The sequence below is a fragment of the Oryzias latipes genome, chromosome 11, assembly GCF_002234675.1.
Source record: "Oryzias latipes chromosome 11, ASM223467v1".
Lineage (NCBI taxonomy): Eukaryota > Metazoa > Chordata > Actinopteri > Beloniformes > Adrianichthyidae > Oryzias > Oryzias latipes.
In genome coordinates, this window is record NC_019869.2 from 25,706,993 (window position 1) to 25,734,475 (window position 27,483).

The 27,483-nt window shown below is 42.9% G+C and overlaps 2 protein-coding genes across 3 annotated transcripts in view; one reads left to right on the plus strand and one right to left on the minus strand.

The window, feature by feature from the left end:
* Positions 1–1,020: 1,020 nt before the first annotated feature.
* On the minus strand, positions 1,021–5,196 carry LOC101171927 (syncoilin). Of its 2 annotated transcripts, none has more exons than XM_004074413.2 (6): positions 4,988–5,196; positions 2,089–3,511; positions 1,805–2,016; positions 1,487–1,694; positions 1,294–1,418; positions 1,021–1,221 (listed from the first exon to the last, which is right to left on the minus strand). In XM_004074413.2, exons 2-6 carry the CDS (start codon positions 3,463–3,465, stop codon positions 1,179–1,181), a joined length of 1,965 nt encoding a protein of 654 aa, XP_004074461.1. In that variant the 5' UTR covers positions 3,466–3,511; positions 4,988–5,196; the 3' UTR covers positions 1,021–1,178. The 2 variants fall into 2 exon arrangements, with proteins under 2 accessions (XP_004074461.1, XP_011479658.1); XM_011481356.3 differs by having other exon boundaries at positions 2,089–3,423; positions 4,988–5,161.
* A 15,191-nt stretch (positions 5,197–20,387) lies between these two features.
* The window catches only part of LOC105355162 (uncharacterized protein KIAA1522 homolog), a 53,318-nt gene continuing 46,222 nt past the window's right edge, over positions 20,388–27,483 (plus strand). The window contains exons 1-2 of the mRNA XM_011481357.3: positions 20,388–20,562; positions 20,873–21,231. Of these exons, the coding sequence (XP_011479659.1) occupies positions 20,997–21,231 (235 nt within the window). The 5' untranslated portion in view covers positions 20,388–20,562; positions 20,873–20,996. The remainder of the gene's footprint in view (positions 20,563–20,872; positions 21,232–27,483) is intronic.

The window sequence follows — 27,483 nt, forward strand, 5'->3', positions numbered from 1 at the left end:
GAGTCCGTGCAGATCGCCTCAGCTGGGATCCCTAAATGTGTTAGAAGTTCAAACAAAGCTAGTTATTGAGTCAGCAAACTCAATCTGAAAACATTTTTGGGATTTTTAACGTCTTAAATGTTTGCTTTGAATATCAGTAACCAGGAAAAGTCAGCTGTGAATCTCTGTTTACAGTGATTCTAAATGTGGAGACGACTTTTCATGCTGTGGGTTCAAAATGATGGAAAAGCTAAAGGCCGTTTCCTTGTTGATGCCTGGCGCTTTGGGGCAGCCTGGCCCCACTGCACAGTTTTTCACAGACATGAGGCCTCATCAGGACCGATTGTGGCTTCCTTCTGCTTCAGCAGACCAGAGCAGAAGGAACACTGACACGTCTGATGAACAGGACCGTTTGATGCCAATGGCCAGGCAGAAAAAGCAAAGTCAGGAAAAAGAACCACTAGAAAGCGCAACATGTCTGAATTTTGGAGTCTTTTCTCTTTTTACATCAAATATTTCTTTAGTGGAGAATAGTTGGATAAATCAAGTCGGTTCTGGTGATGCCAAAAAGCAGAAAGTTGAGGAAAAAGCAAGTTATTGATAAAAGATCAGTAAAATCTAGAGAAGTAGATTATTTTCCGGAAAAAAAATGAGTAAAAATCATCCTTTTCCAGAATCAAAAGCCACAGAAGAATATTTTGAATCTTTTTGTTCTATTTTTGGTTTGGTCTAATAACAACATATTAAAAAAATCAGGTATAATCTTTCTGTTTGCTCACTAATTATTAGTACAGCAAATTGTTTTCAGACCAACATTATTTTTTCATTCTCCTTCATGGAACGTTAACCGTTTCCTTTGCAGTGATTTTAAGGGAAGACTTTGCAGAGCCGTTGCTTTTTTGCTTTGATTTATTGGTGCACTTGAGTTTTCCCGGCTTAGTGTCACTTCGTCCTGCAGTTAAGTGCTGTGGAGCTTCAAGCATGTTGCCCTTATAAGCTGAAGGACCTTCTGTTCTGAGGAGACAGACGTGAGTCACAGGGTAAAATAAACACAGGCTTTTATTCACCCCCCTCCAAAAAAAAAACTCTCTGCAAGAAACAACAGTTTGAAGCAAACTTTCTCTTTTTTGTATCAAAGTGCATACATAAGTTCCACAGGATTAAAAAATACAAATAAACTCATGAAGACACAGAGAAGATCAGCTTTTCTCCTCTTGATTGTTTCCCTCGTCATTTACGGCCCTGGAAGGAGAAGAATGTCATTTTTTTTGTATGTTGTAGCTTTAAATTATGCTGCGGAGTCAAAACGCGGACCTGTGAAGCAGGAGCTGCTTGGTGAGGAGCTCCCTCGTCTCCTCCATCTCTTTGTTTTTTCTCCTCTGAATTTCCAACTCCGTCTTCAGGGTTCTTCTGTTCTCCTCCAGATGGAACAGTCGTTCCTGAAAGGCATGAATGCTTTCACTCATGTTTTGTGCTTTTAGCGATGTTCTTTTCTGTAGTTTCACACCTTGAAGCCATCCGCCTCCTCCTGCCGCTGAACTTCAATGAGTTTGGCTTTCTCCCCTAAGCAGGCCCTCTGCAGGAGCAGTTTCTGGACCTCCTCTCTCAGAGGAGTGAGCTGCCCCCTCAGCTCCTGGCTCTGCTCCTTTGCCTTCAGCAGAGCACCGGCTGTTGCATCTCTCCGTTTCAACAAGGCCAGCAAAACGGGCTCAAACCTGGAAAATGAAAGCAGCTGAGTTTCAAAGCCACGGCCGTTTCTCCTCTAAAGCGTTGAGGAGCCACAGCCTCTGTCTCTGTCGCTCCACTCCACAGACAGAAGACGTACCTGTCCTCCAGTGCTTTGCGCTCCCTTTGCAGGAACTCCTCCACGTCTCCACAGGAGCGCCTCCAGCACCTGCCCAGCTCTTCCTGAGAGCTGCAGGTCTTTGAGTTCAGGGCCTGAAGCTGTGTTTGCAATTCCTTGAGATGTTGCTGATGTGCCGATCTGAGCCGACAGCCTTCCTCTTTCAGCTGGAGCAGCAGGCCGTTTAGTCTCTCCTGTAAACAGGAAGAGGAGATCTTGACATGGAAGCAGTTTCACGATGCTCTCCTTCGGGGGAGAGATCTTACCTCCTCTCTCTTCTGCAGCTCCGCCTCACGGCGTTGGTGGTTCAGAGCTGCCTGGCTGTACACGCAGTCCCTGACCATTGAGAAGAGCTTGGTCTTTAGTGTCCGGATCTGCTCCTGCAGCCCCTGCCTCTCCAGGTCCACCTTCCACACCTTCTTCTCCTCCTCAGCTCTCTCTTCTTTCAGACCTTGAATCTCTCTTTTGCTCTCCTCTCGTCTCGCCTCCTCTTCCTTCTTGAAAGCGTTCATCAACTCCACCACCTTGCTTTCCATCAACTCCTCTGACTCCTCTTCATGTCGGTTCTGTCCGTCTTCCTCCTCTTCATCTTTCTGGCTTCGAAGCTGGAGGACCTCCACCAGCAGCTCCCTCCTCTTCCTCTCCAGCTGCTGCACTCTCTCTATGCAGACGTCCATCTGAGAATCAAGCTTTCCTGAGTGACTCAGAGTGGATTCTTGACCGAACGTCTCTCTGAATTCACGGCTCTCAGCTTCCCGTGAGTCAATAAAATCTGGTTCTGGTGTGTCATCACAGGACCGGGAATGTTCCTCAGTTTGTCCTGTAGACAGCAGTAGACCTGAAAACATAAAGTGTGGATGATGAAGACCTTCTGATTTCTCCTTTGCAATGCGGTCCATCTTCTCCCAGCTGAGTGGAGGACTCTCCTGGTTTCTACTCAGAGTTGTTCTGCTCTCATCCTCTGTGGACACTGTGTCTCCTTCTCCAGAGGATTCAAACTTTGGATCGGTCTCCATCCCTTCTTGGATTAAAGCTCCAAGGGTGGTGCCTCTGTACCTACGAGGGCTCTTGCTGATGTGCACATACTCCTGAGCTGAATCTGGCGTCCAGTCTTGGGGCTCAAAGTCCATGCCAGCCTCTTCCATGCACCTCTCCAGCATGGCCAGCATCCCCATGAGCTGTCCTTCATACTCCACCATGCTTTGACTCAGTCTGTTTCCCGCTGAAGTGAGGGGAGAAGCTTCTGTGGCGCCGCCTCCGCCGAGTCCCGGTTCTGCTGCGACTTCTGCTCCAGCTCCGTCTATATGTGTGTCGATGTAGCTGGTGGACAGATAAGCCTGGAAAGACCTGCATGATCCTTCAGCAGCTTCTCCTGAAACCTCATCCGACCCGTCACTCATTTCACTTTCGCTCACTAACTTGTGGGAAATTCCAGTCAGCTCTGAGCAGCTCTTCAGTAAGACGTCCATCTCCTGCAGATATGGCTTCACCTGAGAAGATTCTTTGAGCCGTGCTTCTCCTGAACCACGCCCTGGTGGCTGTTCGCTGCACTCTCCCTGTTCCATGATGGATCTGTTAGAGTCATCCTCTTGGATGAAGAGCTGTGAGAAGCCAGAAGGACAATCATCCTTGTTGTCATCCATCAGTTTAACCTGACTCCTTGTTTGACTGTTCGGAAGCTGCCGAACCCTAAAACCAGCAGATGAAAGCATGAGTGTCATGATAGAAGGTTATGATTCCATTTTTTGAACAAACTGACAACAACAACAAAATGAATTTGAAGTAGTATTATGCAGCTTTTTCTTGTAAGTTTACCCTATTTCTTTCTAAAAATCACTTTCAGCATTAAAAGCGTCATCCATTTGTATTTTTGTCATGGAAAACTGCATTTGGTCTTGCTTTAAAATCCCGCTCTGGTCATCTTTTTGTTCCCACTTTTCATTATGATGATGCCGTTTTTAGCCAAAACAAAAAAACGTGTCATTTTCTGGGACATAGTTTCTGCAGAGCGCCAGTAGTCTGAGTTAGGGGGAGGTAGGGCTGATGGCATGCAGGCAACCCCACCTCCCCTTCCCATCATCTATCTGTTTATATTCTTTCCCACTGGCTTACAGCCCCTCACAACCCTAACCTAATAGTAGTGGTTCAACAAAAATGGCGAGCAATATCGGAGCTGTTTAGATCCAGATTCCAGCTCAGACGAGGAAACAAAGACGTTCACGGATCTGTTTGTCTGCAGAATTATGCATCAGAATGGAGCAGAGCAGGGAGCTTGTGGCCCACCCAGCGTAATTTCTACGTCACAAATATGATCTTTTTCCAACAGCTTTTTTAGTCATCTGCTCCTGATTCACAGTGATTTGATAAAATAAATGCAGTTTTAAGCTTAATTTTCTTTATTATTGTCCTCCATCATCAGAAAAATGCCACAAGAACATGTTAAAACATTTTTTTAACTACTGTTTTTTTTTGTAACTGTGTTTTATGATTGTTTTGTACCAGTAAGTCAACCTTGGGTGCCCATAAGGCACCATATAAAGAAAAATCATTCTGATTGTTAAAAACACAATTTTCATTGGCATGGGTCTTTAAATAACATCAACGATTAAATCTAAATCCTTGATGTTTCCTGATGCGTCACAAACAGCTGTGAGGTGCTGAGCCACTGATGATGGTGGTGGTAACTGTAAAACTGTGCTTCATGAAGCTGAAAATATTGTGTTGACGCTGCACTTGTACAAGTGTTGGATTAATACTGAGGCCGGAGACAAAAACGTGTGCATGTTGGGCGGACAGCTGTTCCTCTAGGCGAGATGCCCAGACTCCTGAAGTTGGCCGTGTTGGGACAAGCCTGTTCCTGCAGGCACATAAACGCCTCATGAGCCGGACTGTCTGCTGTAGCAGAACGACAGGACAGACTGTAAGGAAGACAGAGTGCCTCCTTACAACAAAGAAACAACATCCAGAGCCACTCATACTGCTTTTTAAAATGTCCCAATAACCTGGGGAGGACTTGAGACCAGCTGTCTTTCAGGAAGACGTACCAAGAACATTCTGACCTAAATTCAACTTTAAAGACAAACAGGAGGAACATCCATGTTAAGTTCTATGAGTTAGAAATGTGTAACTGCAGGATTCCCTCAGATCAAACCATGCAGAACTTACGCCTGAGCATCACAGATCCACGGCTCCTCCCCAGCGATGAAGGCTCAGATGAAGAAGCTGTTCTACAGAGCTCAACGCCGGCTCAGTGTGGGGGGGGGAAATGTGCGCAGATGAGTTTGGGGAGGGGGTAAAGACAGTTGGCCTCCTCCCTCTCAGTCCTGGTGCTGCTATGTGTGACCATGACTACCGCAGATCTGTTTGGGTTTATTAATAAACACTGGGGAGGGACTGGAATGAGACCATGTCTCCAAAGCAGGCTCTTCAAAATAAAAGCCTTTGAGAGATGACAGATGCTCAGACTTTAAAGATGCACCCCGCTCTCTCTGTCTTTGTGATGAGCAGAGGAATTTAGGGCATCAACTGTGTTTGTGTGCATCTGTCTTTTCAGGATTTCATCCAAGCCTCCGTATTATTCCCAAATCTTTAAATAGCTGTGTGAACTTTTGTGGCTGCTCCCAGTGGGAGGATTAGTTTTCACTTCTCTGCTAACCCTAAAAACCAACTCTGAGGGCTTCAGTTATTTTATGGAGTCAGGCAATGAGAAGCTCCACATGGGATACAAGGAGGAGGTGATGAGATGATGAGATGATGATCAGCACACTCAGCTTCTCTGAACATCTTTTGTTTGGGTCTGAAACAAAGAATTTTAGAATGGCAACAACTGCTTTGAAACTCATTTTCTATATTTTTAAGGGTTCCTACAGATGATTCAAGTTCTGAAGTACCTATAGTCCCACTCCGATCATTTTTTGATCTATTTTCCAAAAGCATTCCTGGTACTTTTTTAAAACATGATATGGAGGAATATCATTATATTAGGAATACTCAGAAATGCGTGAATGGATCAAAGTACCGTTTTGGGGTTGTTTACAATGAGGAATGTACATTATAATACACTTATTAGCTCAAAAAATAGATTTAGCATTACATAGGGCAGGCCCTATAGAAAAACAACTCTGAAATGCAGTTTCTAATGCAGTTTTTCTTTTTCTTTATATAAACAGTACAGACCAAAAGTTTGGACACACCTTCTCATTCAAAGAGTTTCTTTATTTTCATGACTGTAGATTCACACTGAAGGCATCAAAACTATGAATTAACACATCTGGAATTATATACATAACAAAAAAAGTCTGAAACAACTGAAATATGTCATATTGAAGGTTCTTCAGTAGCCACCTTTTGCTTTGATTACTGCTTTGCACACTCTTGGAATTCTCTTGATGAGCCTAACATTGTTTTTAGTAACGTAGAGATTTGCCTGTTTTCTCTAAATGCTTTTGACTTGAATTGAATTAATAAAGGTTTTAGACAATCAATCAACCATTTTTGAGTTGTTCTTTCTGTTTTTGCTTTCATCAGTTGAATATTTAGAGGACTATTGTAAACCTTTACTGTATTAATAATCAGCTGAAGTTAATTCACTTTTCCATGGGTTGATTGAAAAAAAGAGAAAAAAACTATCTTCCTCTGTGCACCACTAGGTGGCGGTGCAGCACAACTGTGAATTGAATAGTAGATCAAAAACAAACTGTCATAAAATGATGGAAGTTTGAGAAACAACATCAAACTGGGGGGTTTAGTCCTTTTTTATCTTCCAAAGCATCTTTTTCTCAGAACATGATCTAAAATAATAACATAGAACCCCCCCCCCCCCCCCCCCCACACACACACACACACACACACGCACACACACACACGCACACACAGTGGGTGTAATTGAAGATTCACCGCACGTGACTTCATGCGTTACTTCATGTAAGCCATGAATGGTTGTGCTGAGGACAGAAGGTTGTGTTTATCCGGCTGGTGAGTCCATGTTTTGGTAGTGAAGGTTGTAATTTCTGGGACGTCATGGCAGCAGATGAAGCCCGCACCCACTCCACCACCAGGACGTAGAGAGGGTTTGATTCCAGCTCTGTCCTGCATATTTTCCATGGAAGTCATCCTTTTAGTCACTTTCTGGCTCTTTTCGTCATGCTGTCCGTGGGGATGGACATGTTCAGGAAGGAAACACCAAACATTTAAGGGCGTGTTGTGGTCTCACTGAGATCGACCATATGCTGGACGTTCCTCTGGTCTGTTTCTATCCAAACCCAGCAGAGAGTCCTGCCATCGTCCTCCTTCGCCCTCTGCTCCTGCTCTACAGGAGGAACATGTTCCCTTCTTCACAGCCATGTCGGGCATCAGGCCGCAGAGCCTCATGTGGACAGGATTTCATCTACGTTTAAAGAAGGGAGGATTTTTTATGTAAACGTCGGAGTTTGATGGAGATCCACCTGGATCTTGACCTGGCAGATAGATCTTTATCACAACCCCAAATTCAAAAGAATTGTTGTTGTTTTTTGTTTTGGTTTTTATTAAAAGCTTTTTTAAAATTGAAAAAAAACTTTGAAAATAAAAGAAAACACCTCTAATGTATCTTGTGTTGTTTTGATCTATTTTTTATAACGAGTACTTTCTGTTGGGGATTTTATGCCGGGTAAAAAATACCCGGCATAACTGATGGTGGAACTTTTTATAGAGAAAGTGTTGTAGGGTTGATCTGGTCCGGATCGAGTCCTACTCCTTGTTTGGTCTGTATTCAGACTGCAGTCAAGCAGACTTTCCTGTGTAAAGCTTGTAAACAAAACCATGTGACTAAAGATCATTGGTCAGGAATGACGAGGGCGGGGCAAAAGCAACTACAGTCAGACATTATGCAATTCCTGCGCTTTTAGTTCATTGAAACGTATTATCTCGCTCAATTAATCAATTAATTGCTGTGTCTTATCGCTGTGGTGTCATGGCATTATTGGTTGAATGCTATAAAGCATTCAACCAATAATGCTATAAAGCAGGGGTGTCAAACATATGGCTTGTGGGCCAAATGGTTCAATCCGGTTCACTCATGAAGAGTAAAAATTATAAGGATGTTTGAAAAAAGCACATTCCTAGTCCATTCCTGTAGTGAATTTTTCAAAGAAATAACCAGAATGCGCAATTCCACCACTAGGGGGAGCAAAGGAAAAGCAAAACAGGTGAAACAGCATCTCTCTGCACGTGTCAAAAGCGAAACCTAACAGCTCAGTGTCTGGGTAAGATCAGTGTTGTAAGATTGGGCGGTTTTATGCCCAATTGGGCAGTTTTGGTTCTAAATTTGCGGGTAAAAATGGCTTTGGGCGGGTAGGCATGATTTTGGTGGTTTTAGGGTCGGTTCTGCGGTTTTTACTCTGTCATGAAAATATAATAGCGGACTAAATCTGTCAAGGATTACGATTGCAGATACATCATCTCTGAGGAAACATGGGCAGCCATGTGAAGGAATCCAGTCATTTATTGCATTTTCAGTCACTATTGATGAGAGCACCAACATCACAGATATGTACAGCTGTGCATATTTATTAGAGGTATTGAAGAGACCATCACAGTGGAGTTTCTGGAGCTGATGGACACAACAACTGATGACATAGTCAGCTCTCTAGCTACTGCACCAGACTGTGTTGGAGTGAACTGGTCTTGTGACGTCAGTCTGGTCACTAGTGGCGCCCCATTTTTTGCCTCCATTGAAATACATGCGGAATTCTTGGAGCAGAAGCTCGCTGGTTCGATACCTGGCTTTGGCATTTCTCATAAAATATATTTTTTGTTATTGTGCTGTTTTTACTTTATTGATGGTCACTTTGACCATTTCTTTATTCAATTTTTGGTGTCAATTATTACCCTTTAAGTTTCATTTTCACTCAGCAATATAGCATTTAACCCAACATTTTCCTCTGGAAATGCAGCTCCTTCTAGCTTTTAAAATATTTCTGTAAATGAACTACAAGGTAGCTTTTAGGATGGCGTCACAGCAGCACCTGCAGGCGCAGAAAAGCCCCTAAGAAGCGTTTTCAGCGGTGTTAAAATAAAAGTTCTAAGAGTTAGACTCTTTTTTCTGTTTGATAACACGGCAATCTTTATATCTGTCGCTAAATTCCCTTTTATGTTTTGAGCACCTGACCACCGGCTACGGTGGCTGTTTTGGTCCAGTTGTTCCGCTCAGAGGACAGCTTGTATTCAGACTGAGGAAACTCAGAGCAAACAGAAGCGCAGTGGAAACAAACCAACACCACCTCTAAAGATGGGTCCAAGAGTGGTTCCTGGTCCTGGATCAATTTTCAATTTGTTCAGGTTTATCAGGGGAAACTAACTCTGGTTCGCTTTAAGCAAACCAAATGTGTCCAGTCTGAACAGACCCTAAATCAGATTTAAACCTACACAAGCATCTTTATTAGTGCCTGAGTTCAAAAGCGTTTTTTTTTTTTTTTGTAACCCTTGTGCTATCCTAGGCACTTTACCATTGGGAGTTGGGTCATCTAGACCCACTAGACAGTGCTCTGAACCTTTTTTCTTCAGTGATTTGTGATCTTCACTGGTGTCCATGGATTACATGAAATCTTTCCACCTTTATCCACCTTTGTCACGGTAGGGAGAACACGTCAATGGAAGGGTGGGGGGTCATCTAAGATAGCACAAGGGTTTTTGAAAGAACTCTTTAATTCAGATGATAAAGTTCTTAAAAGAACATTCCTTTCCAAATGAGGAAAATGCTTTTGGCTTGAAAACACGTGTGTCCTAAAACATATAAAGTTGTCTTTTTTATGGTGGTTGTCATGGTTCCCTGCTCTCTGTCAGCTGTGCATCATAAAACCTCTCCTAATGACAGACAGACTGTTTAGTTAGAGGAGAGTTTCTGCTGTTTAACTGTTGGCTGCAGTTTTTATGTTTCTACCACCTACAATTGGTAAGTCTCAGGGGATCGCACAGGAAGTTGCTTTTAGAGAAAGAAAACGAATCAAATCCAGTGAGAGAATACATAAAAGAAAATAAAAAAAGAACTTTATATAAAACACATAGAAATAATATGTGCCTGAAATGATTGACATAATATATTTGCAAAGTTTTGTTGCCACAAAAGTTAGAACCTTCATCCCAGGTCAAAATCATCAATGATTGAGGGAGGAAACTATCAGTTTCAATCATTCATACATCTGAAGGTAAATGAAACTTAAACTGGTTCTTCCAGCATAAGTGAACACCCCCACCTCAGCCACACATACGTTGTTGTGGAGGTTGATGGAGACGCGTCACTAATGATGTGGAACAGTCCAGGCATCCTTTTCAAAATTCTGTCTTTATTTTTTCAAAAACTGAGACATCAGAAAAATTCAAATAATTGCTCTGAATGGAAGATTTACTGTATTTAAAACGAACCAACAAAGAAAATTCATAAACTGGAAACTGCTAACACTTTTTCCTTTTTTCTGAATTTATTTTAACATAGTAACATTAGATCACAAAGGTTTTATTCATTTATAGTGTTGTTGTTGTTTTTTTTCTAACTTCTCTAACCTCTGAGTTGTGGGCAGAACCATTGGCACAGTGTGAGCCAGGCCACGCTTCCCATCATCCATCATCAGGAAAATTTGTTCCAGATTATCAGCAGTTTATCCATTTTATGATCCACTTTAAGAGAACCAAATGTGTCCAGTCTGACTACACCCTTAACACCATTTTCATTGCAGTGGGTCTTTTAAAATCAGAGACTTCAGGGGATGTTTGGGTTTGTTACGTGAGCTCCTGTTAACGACGGATCTGTAACCCATGAAGCTGAAAGACTGTTGGCTGTAACTGACAGGCTGCACAGCAAGCCTCCGCTAGCCCACGATGACTAAGGAGGGTAACCAGAACACAGAGATCGCAGTCACAGACTTTTATTCTGAAAAGGCATTTTTTTCCATTTAAAGGGATTAAAATCATTTTAAATGATGCATAAAAGGATTTGAAGTGTGATTTTTGTTCTTAGTATGTATTGTCTGAGTTTGTTTTTCCTCAACGTGACCAGAACTCCACGGTGCTTTCAGGAAAACCTGAATTATTCTTTAATCTTTTTAACTAGACAATCAAAAACATGAAGCCATTTGATGATGATTTTTTATTTTTATTCTGGGTCACAAAGCCGGAAAAAAAAGAACACAAAATTACACAAAAATGTCTGGATGGAAGAGGAACTTTCCCAAGAAATATCACCGGATCTTAAAATGTAGCGGAGAACGTCTGAGAACATCAGGAACCGAAGTGACGGTGTAGAAGAGAGAAGGTCAATGAGGAAATACCAGATATTGAACCATAAAGACATAATGCTGTCCTCAGGACTGCTTCACCATAGAAATAGATACACTGGACACGTTTTTTCTCATATCAACCACTAAATTCTGCACTGAAACGATGCCTGATGGGGGGGGGGGGGGGGGGGGGGGGTCGGCACCAGATTGACTACCGTTACCTCAGCCAAATGTAACAATAGTTCTTAGTCTGCCAATAAAAACAGCCCCCCCCTACATGTGTGCAAATAGGATCCAATAAAAACAAATCTGTTGATTATAAAAAGACCCCCCCCCCCCCCCCATACACACACAGACACACACAGACAAACACATCGATGTTAGGAATAGAAAATTTAAAAAAAAAAACAATGACACTATACAGTGTTTGTGATTTTAAATACAACCTTCAATATTCTAAATGGATAAGAAGTTGCCCCCTACTGTCACCAGCCTCCAGTGGTTCATTAAGGAACATCAGCCTTTGGTACTTCCTGGTTTGAGACTTATTCAAGTAAACAGAGGGTGGGGCTTAGCTGCAGTAGATATATTTTTTTGAAACAATTATTATGGTGAAAAAATTAACTGCAGTCCCGTTATTTTTGTGTTTTCCTTAAAAGCAAATAAAAAAAGATGAAAAGTAAGTTTAAAGCAACATAAGGTGACATAAAGAACCTTCATTCCTGTAAAAACATTGAACAGATTATTAAATAAATCAGCCTCCCCGCCATGGGAGTTCCCTTACATTTTCTTTCATAAATCAGTGATTATTTTTCAATTTTGCGGCCCCCGCCTCAATATGACAGTTCAATGTTAATGCGGCCCGCCAGTCTGTGTGAATGACACCTTTTCAGTGTTCGCGGAGCTGACAACCAACCAATCACAGTGGGGTAAATGACTCTTGGGGGCGGGACATTTACCGGGCTTGAAAGCAGGAAAACATTTAAGGCAAGAAACCTGACAGCCCCCTCCCCGGACCACATTAAGGAGTTCCTTACTTTCCTTTTTAGAACGTATTTATTCACTCGTAATTTTCTAAATCCATGCAGCGGTTGCTGAAATTGTTTCTGGGTCGCATGGACCCGGAGGAGGGTTATGGTTACGGTTAGGTGATCGGCGGCGTTCAACCCCGACCTAACGGTCTATCCACTCCCGCAGGAGAGTCGGGTCACTGCGCGGAAAAATGTCCCACACGTACATGCGTGACACCTAACGGGGCTCTAAAATTAAACACGTGCGAGAAAACAACACGATTTAGTCTGAGACACACTGAAAATACGTGTGAAAATGCAACGGTAGTCGTGTTTGAGAAGAACCAGCGCCACGCCTGGATCGTTGGGGAGACCAGGCGCGGGGGGGGGGGGGGGGGGGGGGGGCATCTGCAGTAAGACTGAAGGAGGACAGGAAGTTGGAGTTGTCCTTAACATTCAATTTAGTTTTAATATGCCTCTCCCCCTTAGTATGATCTGTGTTTATATATTTTATATTGATTTTAATGTTTTGTAATGTATGAACCGTTACAGTAGCCTTTTTTTAAATCAATAGGTATTTTAAATGATTTTAATTGATCACTCAACTACAAAAACCGTCAGGACACATTTCCCACAGGAACTAGAATGTATATAGATCTAGACGTTCTCTGCTGTTTTTCAGGATTTGATGATTCAGGTTTCCTAATCATGACATCAGCGACGGACCCCCAGCAGAGCACAAACACAGACAGCTGGACCGAACAGGAGGGACAAAGACAGACAGAGAAAGGGATTATGGGAAAGCTGAGGGCTGTTTTTGTCCGGCAGCGACCACACCCCTGAGGAATTCCTGCTGAAAACAAACTTCATGCAACGTTTTTTTTTTCCACGTGGAAACGTCCACGTTACGAAATACGAGGTTTGGGTAAAAGCTGCAGCAGCAACAGTTAAACCTGCCTTCAGTTGAAGAGACTGTTGTTGTTTTTTAATACAATTGGAATATTCCATAATGCATGTTGGAAATGCAAGGCTTCAGTAAACAAATGATTTAGAAGAAAACAGTTTAAAGGAAAACAGACTGAGGTCGTAGAAAGATAAATGTTTGTTGGTCTCAGTTTTTCATTGAAACAGCATTTCAGTCAGACAACTCTTGCAGTAAGAAATATTTATTTGACATTTTTTCACATTTTTTAAGTTGGCATTCACATATTTTCGTTTGGCATAAGGCTCCGTTCAATTCCATAAAACTTCCATAAAATTCCATAAAACTTTTCGGGTAACAAAACCCCCCTTTACGGAGCCCACAGGTGGAAGCCGGGGAGGAGGGTGGGGCGAAGAATGAGCGCTGAAGGTAAGAAAGAATGAACAACTGCGCACCTGGCTTAAATAGGACGCTGAGCAGGTGAGTTAATTAACTGAACCGCCCTAGAGTATTTACCTGTAAAACACTGCAGCGAGTATCTGCCCGAAATACGATAAATCGTCATTTTGTGTATTTTGGAAATGCCGTCCATCCGGCCGCAGTGTCCTGTGGCTCAGACCCCTCCAGATTATGAGAAGTATTTGACCAGCCACTGTGAAACATCTAGAAGTAAAGACACAAACAGCTTCAGATTCTCCACTGCTTCCTCAGTCTGTTTCTGTGTGCAGCTTCAGGAAAAGTCAGCTGGATCCTCGCCAGCAGCTTTTGAACAAAGAAAATCAAACGTGGATCAGTCTGTAACATATGACCCACCTGTGGGTCTACAAAGACCCGCATGGGGTCTGTCCAACCAAGGAAACCTTCTAAAGGACAGTCGATGTGAGCAATGAGAAAAACAAGAGAAATTCTAGCTTCTTGCCTCACAGAGAAGTCTCTCTGGTTCAAATCCTGTTTTCGCCCTCTCGGTAGCTGGGATAGGCTCCAGCATCTCTGTGACCCTTCACGGGAAAAGGTGGGAATGGAGGAAGGATGGATTACTTTCAAACTACATTTCTGTTTTGTGGAAGAAGACATTTCTTAGGTTGATCTTTTTAGCAGGTTTCCCATTTTCTGCCCAAACAGGCAAAACTGTAAGTCATTGGCTTCACACATAAGCAGTGCTCATTGACAGTACTGGTCTCCTTTAGCCTTAAAGACCTCTCAGAACTGTAAGATCCTCAGCTGCAGATCTGTCATTCCATCCTTTGGAACTGAAATCAAAGGTGAAGCTTCTGTCTTCTGTAACAGATCTAATAAGGATCGGATATCCTGGAGAATAAATGGAACTTCAATCTTAACGGATGTATTCATATTTAATCTTCTAGGCTTTTATTTTAGTAAACAAATTTGCTGAGCATTTTCTTATAAGTGTGGCAGTTTCCCCTGACTGAAACTCAAACATACACACACACACACACACACACACACACACACACACATCATGTACTCAGGGAGCAAGCTAATGATAGCACACATTCAACCATTAAACATCTGAGCAAGTTAATAATGATGACGCACACACCGACATACACGGTCAACTCCCTTTATTATTTTGAGTGCTTTGTTTGGTTGTATTTTATGTTTTGGTCATTTGTGTCTTACTTTTTTTTTTTTTTTTTTTCATTGAACAATTGCAACATACAAAACAAGAAAATACAACAATTATGCACATATAATGTACAATAGAATTCTGAATACAGAACAAACGTGTTACATTCTTTAAAAAATACTAATTATTAATAACAAACACAAAAAGGAATAAAAAGTAAAATGAAAAAAAAAAGAAAAAAAAAAGAGAAAATGCGAGAGTAAATCTATGTCAGCAGTCCAAAAGAATTACAAATGCTAATTGTTTTTTGAGCTTTTGTATGTTTTGAAGCAGAAATTAAGTTTAAATAATGCTGCAGTTCCAGTTTGAACACAAAGAAATCAGGTTTTCTATTGGAAAATTTTCTTTTGTGTATATGAAATTTAGCCATAAATAATACCATGTTTACACAAAAGAAAGCATCACGGTCTTTGACATCAAAGCTATGAAAACCAAAAAGTATGTTTTTGCATTTGTGTCTTACCTACTTTTTCCAGTTTCTTTAATAATTAGTATTTTTTAAAGAATGCAACATGTTTGTTCTGTATTCAGAATTCTATTGTACATTATATGTGCATAATTGTTGTATTTTCTTGTTTTGTAAGTTGCAATTGTTCAATAAAAAAAAAAAAAAAAAAAAACAACTGCAAGATCTCGCGAGAAGCAGCTCGTGTTAAAAAAAAAAAAAAAAAAAAAAAAAAAACTTTTTCCAGTTTCACTTCCTGGGTCAAAGGACCCAAGATCTGGGTTTGGTAGGCTTTTGTAGGGCCTGACCAAAAGTCCATCCTTAGACTGAAATGGAACCACCTAGGCCAAGGGAGGGGCCATGTTTTATAAAAGAGGGTGTGAATTTTGGTTCATGTCAGAGAGAGAGGAGTTTGCTGTAAAAATAAAATCACAACCAATTTTTTTCATTCACAAAACCCTCTGGAGTGGTTTTTATTGTTTTTGCCTTGGACCTGTCGGTCTCACTCTGGACCGGAGCGTGATAATAAGATAACCACTTCTTCCTACTGAATGAATATAAAATATTTCCGTTGAAATCATTATTAAAGACCAACTCCAATAAAAATTGTGTTTTTTGGTGCTTTAACATGTTTTATTGCTTTTTTTTTGCATGACAGCAGGCAATTATAAAGAAAATTAGGATAAAAACTGCATTGCTGAATTTGCCACAATCTCTCTGCTCTTATCCATTCTGATCATTCACTGTCAGACACACAGATCCATGAACGTCTTTGTTTTCCTGGTCTGAGCTGGAATCTGAATCTAAACTGCACGGATGGATAGCTATGATATGGCATATTGCACTGCTAATGTTAAGTCGCGGGTGTGAGGGGATGTAAGCCTGTGGCAGAGAGTGTAGACAGATAAATGACAGCGACAGACCTTGCTATGCACGCCAACAGCCCCGCTCACAACGCAGAGGTGAATTTCTAATGCTCTGCAGAAACTATGTCCTACATAACTACACAGGTTTTTTGGCTAATACATTCATTGTAATTCAAAGACCACTGAACGCCCTGAAAACAGATTATGAGTTTTAAGATTTTATCGCTTCACTTTTTTAAACATTTCATTTAGTTGCAGCCATTTTATTTGATTTCTATTCTCATTTTATTTTTTAATGTAATTATTTTACATCTTTTGTTAATTTTCTAGTTAAAGTATTTATTTATTAATACCAATTGTGTTGTTTCAGTTACACCAGACCTTCCATTATTTTTTTTTTACCAATTTGATGTGTGTGTGGGGGGGGCTGACCCTCTGCATCACCAAGCTCACATGAAAAGTGCTGAAGTGGAATATAAACCCTAAAGATGAGCCTCAACAGACTAGAACAGAGCAGGACTCCTTCTAAACATACAGACAAACCAACAAACACAGCAGAACGAAGGACCTTAGTCAAGAACTGTGGAACAAAACTGAAATCTGCCAAAAAAACATTTAAACCTCTGATAGGATTTTAAATGGACTTCTCCACAAAACATTTGAGAGACAAAAATGTCTTAATTTTTTTAATATAAAACAAGATTCTTCTTTTTTTGTTAGTTTTTCTTTTTTCAACATGTAGCTCCAGAGTGCTGTGAGTCCAGAAAGGCGCTTGGCGCTAAAAGAATGCGTCTGTTGGAGGACAAAAGCAGGTTGGGAATGATAATGCTGCTGTGAGAGCGCAGGGCTTAAGCGGCGGCGGGATGGATTTCCTGCCTCCAGAGTCCCTGACTCAAATGACTCACAGCTTCACTCTGTCCTGCTGCGACTACAGACGCCTGCTTTTAGTGGACATTCATACATGTTCTGCAGACTTTTGGATGTTACTGAGCACACATAGCGGAGTCTGAAATGTAAACATATTGGTTGTCGTTACATTTTTTATGAGCCACATTCGACAGTTCAATTATCCATTTTTTACATGAAATCTTATGGCCAAATGTCTGCTAAACCCATCCACCAATCCTGCATCATCTGTTCTGAAGAGTCTGAGGAGGATTTTCTATGAATGTTAAAGTTGTGTCTCGGGCTGGGCGATGTGGAATTTTTCATATCCCCTCCCTGCCACTGGTATGTCCCAGTGGGGGGAGGCCCCAGGGAAGACCCAGGACGCTCTGGGGAGACTCTAGAGAGACTACATCGTCTTTGGGTCCGCCCAGAGGAGCTGGAGGAAGTGGCTGGACGGATGGATGGATGGACGGATGGATGGATGGACGGATGGATGGATGGATGGATGGATGGATGGATGGATGGATGGATGGATGGATGGATGGATGGACGGATGGATGGATGGATGGATGGATGGATGGATGGATGGATGGACGGATGGATGGATGGATGGATGGATGGATGGATGGATGGATGGATGGATGGATGGATGGATGGATGGACGGATGGATGGATGGACGGATGGATGGATGGATGGATGGATGGATGGATGGATGGATGGACGGATGGATGGATGGATGGATGGATGGATGGATGGATGGACGGATGGATGGACGGATGGATGGATGGATGGATGGATGGATGGATGGATGGATGGACGGATGGATGGATGGATGGATGGATGGATGGATGGATGGATGGACGGATGGATGGATGGACGGATGGATGGATGGACGGATGGATGGATGGATGGATGGATGGATGGATGGATGGATGGATGGATGGATGGACGGATGGATGGATGGATGGATGGATGGATGGATGGATGGACGGATGGATGGACGGATGGATGGATGGATGGATGGACGGATGGATGGATGGATGGACGGATGGATGGATGGACGGATGGATGGATGGATGGATGGATGGATGGATGGATGGATGGATGGATGGATGGACGGATGGATGGACGGATGGATGGATGGATGGATGGATGGATGGATGGATGGATGGATGAGAAGGTGGATGGGGGATGGGTGGACGGATGGATGGATGGATGGAGGACGGATGGACGGTCGGACAGACGGATGGATGGAAGTCTCTGCTGTGCATTCATTGGCGTCAACTGTCCATACGAGGTCCTCAGAGATGTGGGTCTCCAGGATTCTGGAGCGAAAACTTTCTACACATATGCTGTTGATGTGGTGGGCGTGGGGGTGAGGAGTGAGGGTGGGGAGTGGGGCAGGGTTGGTGTTGTTATCCATGACCTCCCCCTTGGTCTGGTTGACGTGAAACAGCAGATAGTTTTCCTCGCGCCCCAGCCGTTTCTGGTGTCAACACCACCAGATCTGAATCTGACAGGGTGGTGATGTGTGTGAATTTGGGGGGGGGTTGACATTGACTGTAAATGTGAACATGAGCGAATGAGTGTGACGTCACACAGAGACAAGGGCTGACTTCTGACTTCCACCAAGTGAAGTCAATTTAGATCATTTTTTTGCGATATGGACTCCTCCATATTGGAACAAGACAATGTCACCGTGAGACGACCTACTTTTATTGAGGCATCTGATGGGTCAATTTACAACTATAAGGATTATCAAGGATTATCAAGAACATGTTAAAAAAAAATCAGAGCAAGAATAAATATTCTAACCAATAGAATAACAACTCTCTATACAAGTTAATGGGATTTTCCTGTTTGGAAAGTTTAGGGGGAGGAGTCAGTCCATTTCTTATTCAGTCAATGGCTTTTCCCCACCATCTATGAGTGTTTGGTACAGAAATCTTTAATTGAGGTGCAGGTTGTGGGAAAGAGCAGCCAGTTTAACATTAACCTCATAAACTGTTTAAAGTGTGTCTGTTTCATTGATTTTATGTTTCTTCGTCCCTTTGAGTTCCTTGTTTTTAGGTAACCTTTCATTTCTGTTTGTTTTCACTTTTTTTTCATTTTATTCCGAAACATTGAGCTTATTTTCCGCATAAATTCAAATTTCAAACATGTCAGAGCAAACTGTGCATTGTGTAGTGCTTACATTTGTGTGTTTTTCATGTCAACATTTGCCTTTGATTCAGTCAAAAACACCAGTTTGCTCTGAAGAGCCTTTGGTCAAACGGTGCAGGAAATCATTCCAGGAAGAAGAAGTGAAGGAGTGACATTAATGGTGGTTAATGATTTCACACATCCTACTCTTTCACACTCACACACACACACACTCAGACTTACTGAGGCTGATTGTTTTTCTTTGCGTTGCCATAGAAAAGTTAAACATTTCAGTCTGTTGCACGAGTGAACTAAACTATGACTCATGCCGCCCCCTCCCAGTTATCTGGAGCATATGCTCGCACAGCGAGGCTCCTCCCACCGTCTGAAACGCACGTGTTCTCTCTGACAGACATCAGGGATGACCTCAGGATCCCGCCGTGGTCTACAACCTGGAGGAGCCTCATTTACTTTCAAAATAATGGTCCTTCCTGGCAGCAGGGGATGCTTAGGAGTTTGTATTACTTGTTCATGATGTAAGTTGGGGGAGGGACTGACTTTCTCTCAGCTGCATGATCAGCCTGATCAGTCTGACGGGGGCATCCTGAGTTCATCGGCCAAAGTAAGCTCAGGAATCCAAGCAGACAGGTAATTTACCTCTCAGCTGTGACCCACAACTGTGTCATGACGGTGAACGCACATCATCGGCCTGATCACATGAGCTCGCTTGGTTAAGAAAACCAACGTTCTCTCTTGTTTCTACACATTTATTTTAGTCAAAATCCTCCAAACTAAAAGTTTTCCGTTCCATATTGAGATGAAGATTATTCAGTGATGTTTCTGGGCAAGTTTAATAAAATCCTCACAATACAGACATACTCTCCTGTAAGCTCCTCCCACTACAAACAAGCCACTCCCTCTAGCCCCGTCCAGTGGCATTGGTTTATTCTGCACTGTCAGAATGTTTGAGCCCTCCTGATGGTGACATAAAGATGTGACCCGCCCTACCTGCCCACCTAACCATGAGCCGCATTTAAAGGGGGGTGTCGGGTTTCCACCTCCCCGAGGAGGAGGAGGAGGAGGAGGAGGAGGAGGAGGAGGAGGAGGAGGGAAAACACCAAATTCCCTTCTGTAGAGACAAGCAGATTTGGTCCAACCATATTTACAGGCTTACTTCTTCCGTTAGAGAGAATGTAGTTTGAGTCCAGACTGACTGTTCTGACCAACCAGTGCCTGACTGAGAGGGGGGGTTACTGAGTCTGCCCCCCCCCCCTGAAAAAGCAGTCAAACTGAAGCTGTATCTATGCTATGACCAGTGCAGCTCAAGCAAAGGGGAAAAAAAGACTCAATTCCATCTGTTTGGACCAGAAAGGACAAAACTGTTGCTCGTAGGAGGCTGGCTCTCCTGCAGAGGGAGGGACCGGGTGTTCAGAGGGCATGGAGCTTTATTCACCACACAAACACACACACACACACACACACTTACACACACACAGAGAGGCTCGGCAAAACTGCTCCCAGGCCCAGAGAAACAGAGGGGAGCAGAGGAGGACGACACGCTTGCTGGGTAAGTTGTTGGCTCTCAGAGAAAGGGGATTCTGACGGCGTTCCTGAGTCTTTCCAGTGGTGTGTGTGCGTCTTCTCATGTTGACTCTCTGCTGATGTGAAGCTCAGGGCAGACTCACAGACAAACACTGAAGAGGCCAGAAAAGAGAAGAGGGCATCAGAATGTAAAAAGAGGAATGCTGGGGCAGTTTTTGGAAAATTCCAACACGTTAAGCTGAGCTACAAGTTCGTGTGCTATCTGATTTCAGAGGCTCTCAGCCTCTCACTTCATGCCTTTGTGCTTCCTTGTTCTCATCCGCTGACTATTCCAGACCGTCAGACTTGCTGAGGAACCACGGGGGGGCAGATGCCGTCACCAACCAAACCCCTGACAGCGAGGAGGTTTCCAACAAAAGACGCACCGACCGACCGCAGTGGAGATACAAACAGTCTAGGATGAGCCTCCGGATGTCCAGGAGGAGGTCCACAGGTGACCTGGTGCCAAAGGACATCACTGAGATCTTAGCCAGAGAAGCAAAGGCTCAGCGTGGACAGAAGACGCAAGCACGGTCTCTGGGTCAGGCCTTCAACTGGCTGAGGAGAAGTAAGAGGAAGAAGAAGAGCACCGGACCTAACCGGGCTTTCAACGACGTGACAGAAAACACCGCTGAACTTCAGAACCACGACGAAGGTCAGAGAAACTCTTCTGGCTCATTTTGGGGTCTTTAAATGATCATTTCAAGATATTTTTTTAATGTAATGGAAGTTTATTCTAAGCTCCAGAGAAACCTGTCTTATGTACTCTCAGACAATATTATGAAGTATTCTTACCTATTTTTAGAAGGTTTCTGGATGTTTCTGAGTGTCAGACAGAGCGCTGTTTGCTCTGTGGGGGGGGGGGGGGGCACCTGTGGTTCGTCCCACAGGTGTCTGCTCAGGTTGAGGTCAAGAGTCAGTCAGGTTCTTCCGTTCTAAACTCATTCACCTTTATGGACCTGGATGTTCAGCAGGAGAACAATGAGGAGAGCCCCCATGTTTTCTCATGTTTGCTGGTTTGCTGGAGGATTGAGAGCTTCTAAAGCAGTCCCATACCATTACACCACCTCCACAAGCCCACCCTGCTGGCTCAGTGGGGTTAGCAAGCACCAACCGCTGTTCACTCGCCAAATGTAAACATCGGAGAAACGTGATTATTTCCACCCCAATGCTCCTCGGTCTGGTGGTTCTCCATCATGAGCAGAAATGAGGTTCCCAGCACACAGTTCTGTTTACACCAGTGTAAACCAGTTTGGACCCTTCCTGATCAGTGGAGTGGTTCTCCTTTGAGCTGTTGGCTTTAGTGGTGACTGGTTCCATTTAAACTCGTCTGCATCTTCTCTTCTCACACCCACTCCGGCTAACTGTTTCCTTCAACCACATTTGTAAATCTCCTCTTTGCCTTCATCTTCATCACTTCCGTGTTCAGCATCCTCCTCCTCTCTGCCCGTCTTCCTTCGTTGCTCCCTGTAGAATGCTGGAGACTTTTCAGCGCCACGTATATGAACATAAATGTTGTGATCCTCAAACACTTTCAAGATGACAGGAACAACAGAAAGCCTAAACCAGTGATGATTGGCTGCTTCAAAATCCCTCATCTCAGCAGACGTTAGTCTCCCACACAGTTTTCTCCCTCGGCAGGATGAGCTTCTCACCAAAATGTTTCAAAGGAGCCTCCCTTTGCTAACTTCTGACAGTTCTCCCAGAGCGATAAGCTGCAGAAGAATCTGCTTTTCTCCTGGATTCAGACGGAAAGTCACAACAGAATTACAGCTCAGGACATCTATGACTCTGTGAAAATCCCACACAGAGGATTTGAATTCCTTCTTTTTTATTTACTGATGCATTCAACCCCCCCCCCCCCCCCCCCCCCCCCCCCCCCCCCCCCCCCCCCCCCCCCCCCCCCCCCCACCGTCCATCCATCCACACTTCCTGTTTTTGCTCCGTCTGTGACCCGGCTCTTCATTCTTTTCTCTTCACCCCTCGCCGTGTGCATGTGTGTGTGCATGTGTGTGCATGTGTGTTTGTCCATGTGTGTGTGCGCATGTGTGTGTGCATGAGGCAGGGTGGTGAGGGAGGTGGCCACTGCCTGGATGGACAATAATGTTTGTTCGTATTTAGCTAAATATTCCATGAAGCATGGATTCTGTAAGGAGGAGCAGCGCTCCGACAGAGGATGTGGTTGAAAGCGGATCTTCCGTTCTGCAGGAATGCTGCATTTTTTGGCATCTATGTTGTGAGTTTACTGTTTTGAATTCAAGCAGACCTCGGTGAAGCAGAATCACACAAACCTCTGTCTGGTCCAGAAGAGTCAGACAGAAAAGTGTTTTTATGCCTAATGATCATTTTAACTCCTCTTTAAGTTCTTGAAAGTGACACACATTTTTAAATGTTATTGGTGTCAGTAGATTGACTTTGTGGATTAAGATTAGATTGAGATTACGTTTTCGTTTTTCTTTTCTTTTCTTTTTTTAGTTTAGTTTAGTTTAGTTTAGTTTAGTTTAGTTTAGTTTAGTTTAGTTTAGTTTAGTTTATTCGTGTTTTTAATTCCAAAACAAATACAACTTGAACCAGGGTGGGCTGCATGGTGGTGTAGTGGTTAACACTCTCACCTCAAAGTGAGTCTGAATCCCTGCTGAGTTCTTTCTGTGTGATTTTTGCGTGTTCTCCTCTGTCATGCATGGATTTTCTCCAGGTACTCTGGTTTCTTCCCACAGTCCAAAGACATCCTTTATAGATCGATTGGTATTTCACACACAGAGGTGTGTGTTTGTGTGTGTGGGTCCCACAGCCTCACCCAACAGACGCTGGGATAGGCTCCAGCAACCCCATGACCCCAAAAAGGATTCAGTGAGTTCAGAAGATGGATGGCACTTACTTCACATCAATAATAAGAAAACTAAGTTTAATGTTCCAACGTGCAGAAATGTATATGGCACATAACCAGTTTTGACATCGTTTTTAATGAACACCATTATGCTGATGAACTTTTCCGTGATTCTTTTAGAAATCTAAGTGATTTTCTCTGTTTGAAATAAAAATTAAAAAAAGAACTTTTAAAAAATTAACACACATATATATATATATATATATATATATATATATATATATATATATATATATATATATATATATATATATATATATATATATATATATATATATATATATATATATATATATATATATATATATCAACACTTTGAAAATACATTTTGGACTCATTTTTTTAAGCTTTCATTACAAAGCTTTTATTAAAAAGCTTTTATTAAAAATATCCCCATCAAATAAGAGAATGGAGGGTCAGAAAGCAGAAAACTCTGTCCACTGATGAAGATTCAGACACATAATGTCACTACAATCCTGAAGGATCCTCTTTCTGACCCCCATCAAATATCATATCAAAGAAGGAATCATTTTTCTGTTCCCCTCCTCCAGTCACAGCATCAAATGCTTCTTCCCTCCTTTTATGTTTCCAGTGAGAAGTCTCTTTTTTTTCCTTTATCTGTTGGCTTTCAGTGATGAAGTCTGATGAGAGCAGCAAAGAGTTTCACTGACGTTGCTCCTCACTGTCTATGAAGGGTCACACAGAGGCACCAGGGGGGGGGGGCTGGTTTCAGATAAGTTGGCGTCAAAATGAAATGCTACAAGATTTCAGAATTGTAAAACTTTTTCATGTGAATAAACGGTTCAGTGTGCAGCATGAGCTTAAAACGGGTAATTGTTTTATTCCTTTCTAACAGGATATGAAGAGATTTGTAAAAGTGTTACACCAGAGCTTTAGCTCCAGTGTTTGCATTCATTCACAACCGTAACGTTTCTACCCTCAGTGTGATCAACGGAGAAAAGGGGCTTTGTGCCGGGATGAAACCCTTTTCCCATGATATGCTGATAAATGCATGTAAATGCATGTAAATGTATATAAATGCATATCATGGGAAAAGCCACTTTGGATTGTTCATTACCAGCTCAAAGCCGCTTTTTACTGCTCATCAGCTGATTCACATTGATCGTGTAAGGAGTTACGGTCTGAGCAAAGCAGGCTTTGACAGATTCATCTCAGGTGCTTAAGTGTCAACGCTTAAAGCTGAAAAAAAACAGTAACTCTGACCAGTTAACCCCTTGTGCTATCCTAGGTACTTTAGCATTGGGAGTTGGGTCATCTAGACCCACTAGACAGTGCTCTGAACCTTTTTTCTTCAATGATTTGTGATCTTCACTGGTGTCCATGGATTACATGAAATCTTTCCACCTTTATCCACCTTTGTCATGGTAGGGAGAACACGTCAATGGAAGGGGGGGTCATCTAAGATAGCACAAGGGTTAAATTAGTTCTTACTGGGGTATTAAGAGGCGTCAAAGAGAGGCGTTAAGAGGCATCGCAGAGCTGGGACTGGATAGAATAAGCACGGTTCTACATATTTTAAGGAACTTTCTAATGCAAAAAGGGATTCTGTGTCTCTGTATGTATTTTATGATCTTCTGAAGTCTTTTATATATTTTCTTTTGTCATTTTGTCCAGGTTTTTTATGTTTTCCTTATTCTTTTGACTTTTGCGTGACAGTCACCTCTTTATGGTATATAATTAAATTGGATCACATTGAATGGCGTTCAAAAGATTTTCTTTAATAAACCACCTTCTCATCGTCTTCCACATTTGTCTCATGAAATGGAGGTTGGACTTCCTAAAATCTGTTCATCTGTGATCCGGTTGAGTCCACAGTCTGGAACGATGGTAGAACTCCCTGAACGTTTGAGATGTTTCTAATGATGGTGAAATATTTGGAAAAAGGCTGATTTCTTTGATGAATTGTTGTTTTTTGCTGGCAGACTCAGAGAATAACAGAGTGAAGTGACGTTTCCTTCCTGGTGATCCTCTGGCTTTCTTTGGGATAAATCTGCTTTGAGTTCTGGACGTTATGATGATCCACAGCTTCTGCTGATGTGAAGGACTGCACTTCATCACTGACTGTTGGCTGCAAGTCAAAGATTTTTTTTCCTTCAAAATAATAAAAAGCCTTCTTTGATGTGCAGGAACCTTTGGGGCGGGGCTTAAGAGCAGCATGAGAGAGTTATGTGATGTAGGGAGGAGTGCATCACAAAGGCCTATTGAGCCTAACAGGCTCTCAGGGAAAACTCTCAGGACTTTTTTAATTAAACTCCTCAGAAACCAGGAGACAGTCTGTCTTCTGCTGCTTTTGTCTAACGGTTTTGGATTTGCACGTCATATTGCTGATCTTCTCTGTTGGTTTTCTGTGGGTGTGTTGGTCAGCACCGGTTGCTGTGTAATCAGCGTCTTTATATTCACGCCCGTGACGCCCATGCTGCTTGGCTTATGGTGGCGCCACGCCACCGCGCATCACCTCCACACTCGAGCACACTCATGTAGGAGGTCCTGCTTTGACCCCCCAGCTCTTCTGAGGTCATTCCTATGCTGCTTTCTGCACATAGAGGGCTGCTCCACAGCTGAATCCCAAACAAAGGCCTTGTCCATAGACCGTAACACCATCAGGGTGTGTATGTTCATGAACTGCAATGCAGCAAACATCTCATTACACAGCGTTGCGTTAGCTTTATTACAAACTTTGAGCTGCTTTCCTGCAGTTGGAGGTGCAGCAGAGAAAGCAGCCTGAAAGTTTAATGCGGCATCCACACAGGTAACCTTACCTGGGTAAGCAGACACCCCATCCATCATCATAAAGGTTCTGCAGGTAAACGTCTCCCAGGCGATGGCAGAGCGCCACAGCACGTGGCGTATAAAGTAACACCTCTTCCTGACCAACGTTTATTTATATTATTTACTGTTGCTTAAAGCAGTTTGCATGGATTCTTGCTGAACCTTTTATTTAGGATGAAGTCACTTTTTAAGCCTCCTCCAGCTTTTTTCCTGAGTGTTACGAGTGTTTGCAGCTGCATGGACCCAGCTGGGACGGATCAGTAAAACCCGAGGAAGTCGGTCTAAACAGCATCGGATCCACTGTCAGGCGGCCTGACGCCCCTAAACGCCTCCACGCCGCTGGTTTTGTTCTGCAGGGATTGGAAAAATTCCGTCTGACGAGTGTGACTTCATCTGTTTACGCATCAGCATCAGGGAGGCATGCAGACTGACTTCATATTTACCAGCAGACTGAAATGACCTGCTGCACTGCAGCAAAGAGAGAAGCGCTTTCTTTGACCTCTGCTGACCTTGCTGTTAGCTAACAGGTGTGGATTTTTTTCAGGTGTCTCATTTGGTCACACCTGTGAAGGTGTAGGTAAAAGGCGTGTTTTGATTGGTTATTCTGGTTCGTTGAGAAGTTAAAATACTTTCAAATGATGCATTTTATTTTAGTCAAATGTCTGTTTGTGTCTCAGAAATGTAGACTTTTTATTTTTATTTTACGGCTGTGAGGAGAAGTAGGGTCTATCAGCTGTCCTGGACTGGATGGACATGCTTTTCCAATCAATCAATCCCTGACTTTGAGTTGGCTGAAGAGGCATGTAAGGACAACCCGACGCTTTACCATCCAATCACAGGCCAGGGAGCGAGGAGCTCAGGTGATGCTCTCTGTTAGACCTGGATTCATTCTCACAGATCTTTGTTTGGACCTGGTTTCACTTTGGTCATGATTCGCTAAAGATCCACTCCGATCATCCTATGATCTATTTTCAGAGTGTTCCCAGTGGTCTTTTCTTCTTTCTCTTACGGCATCTCCCATCAGGGGTCGCCACAGCGAAACAACCTCTTAGTCGAGGATGAGTCACATGGTTAACTTGGCAATGTTTTATGCCGGGTGCCCTTCCTGATGCAACCCTCTCAATTTATCTGGGCTTGGGACCGGCACAGAAGCAGAGAAGGGAATAGGGAGCAGCCCGGATTCGAACCCTGGTTACACGGACGGAAGGTGCTGCAAACCAGCACGAGCTA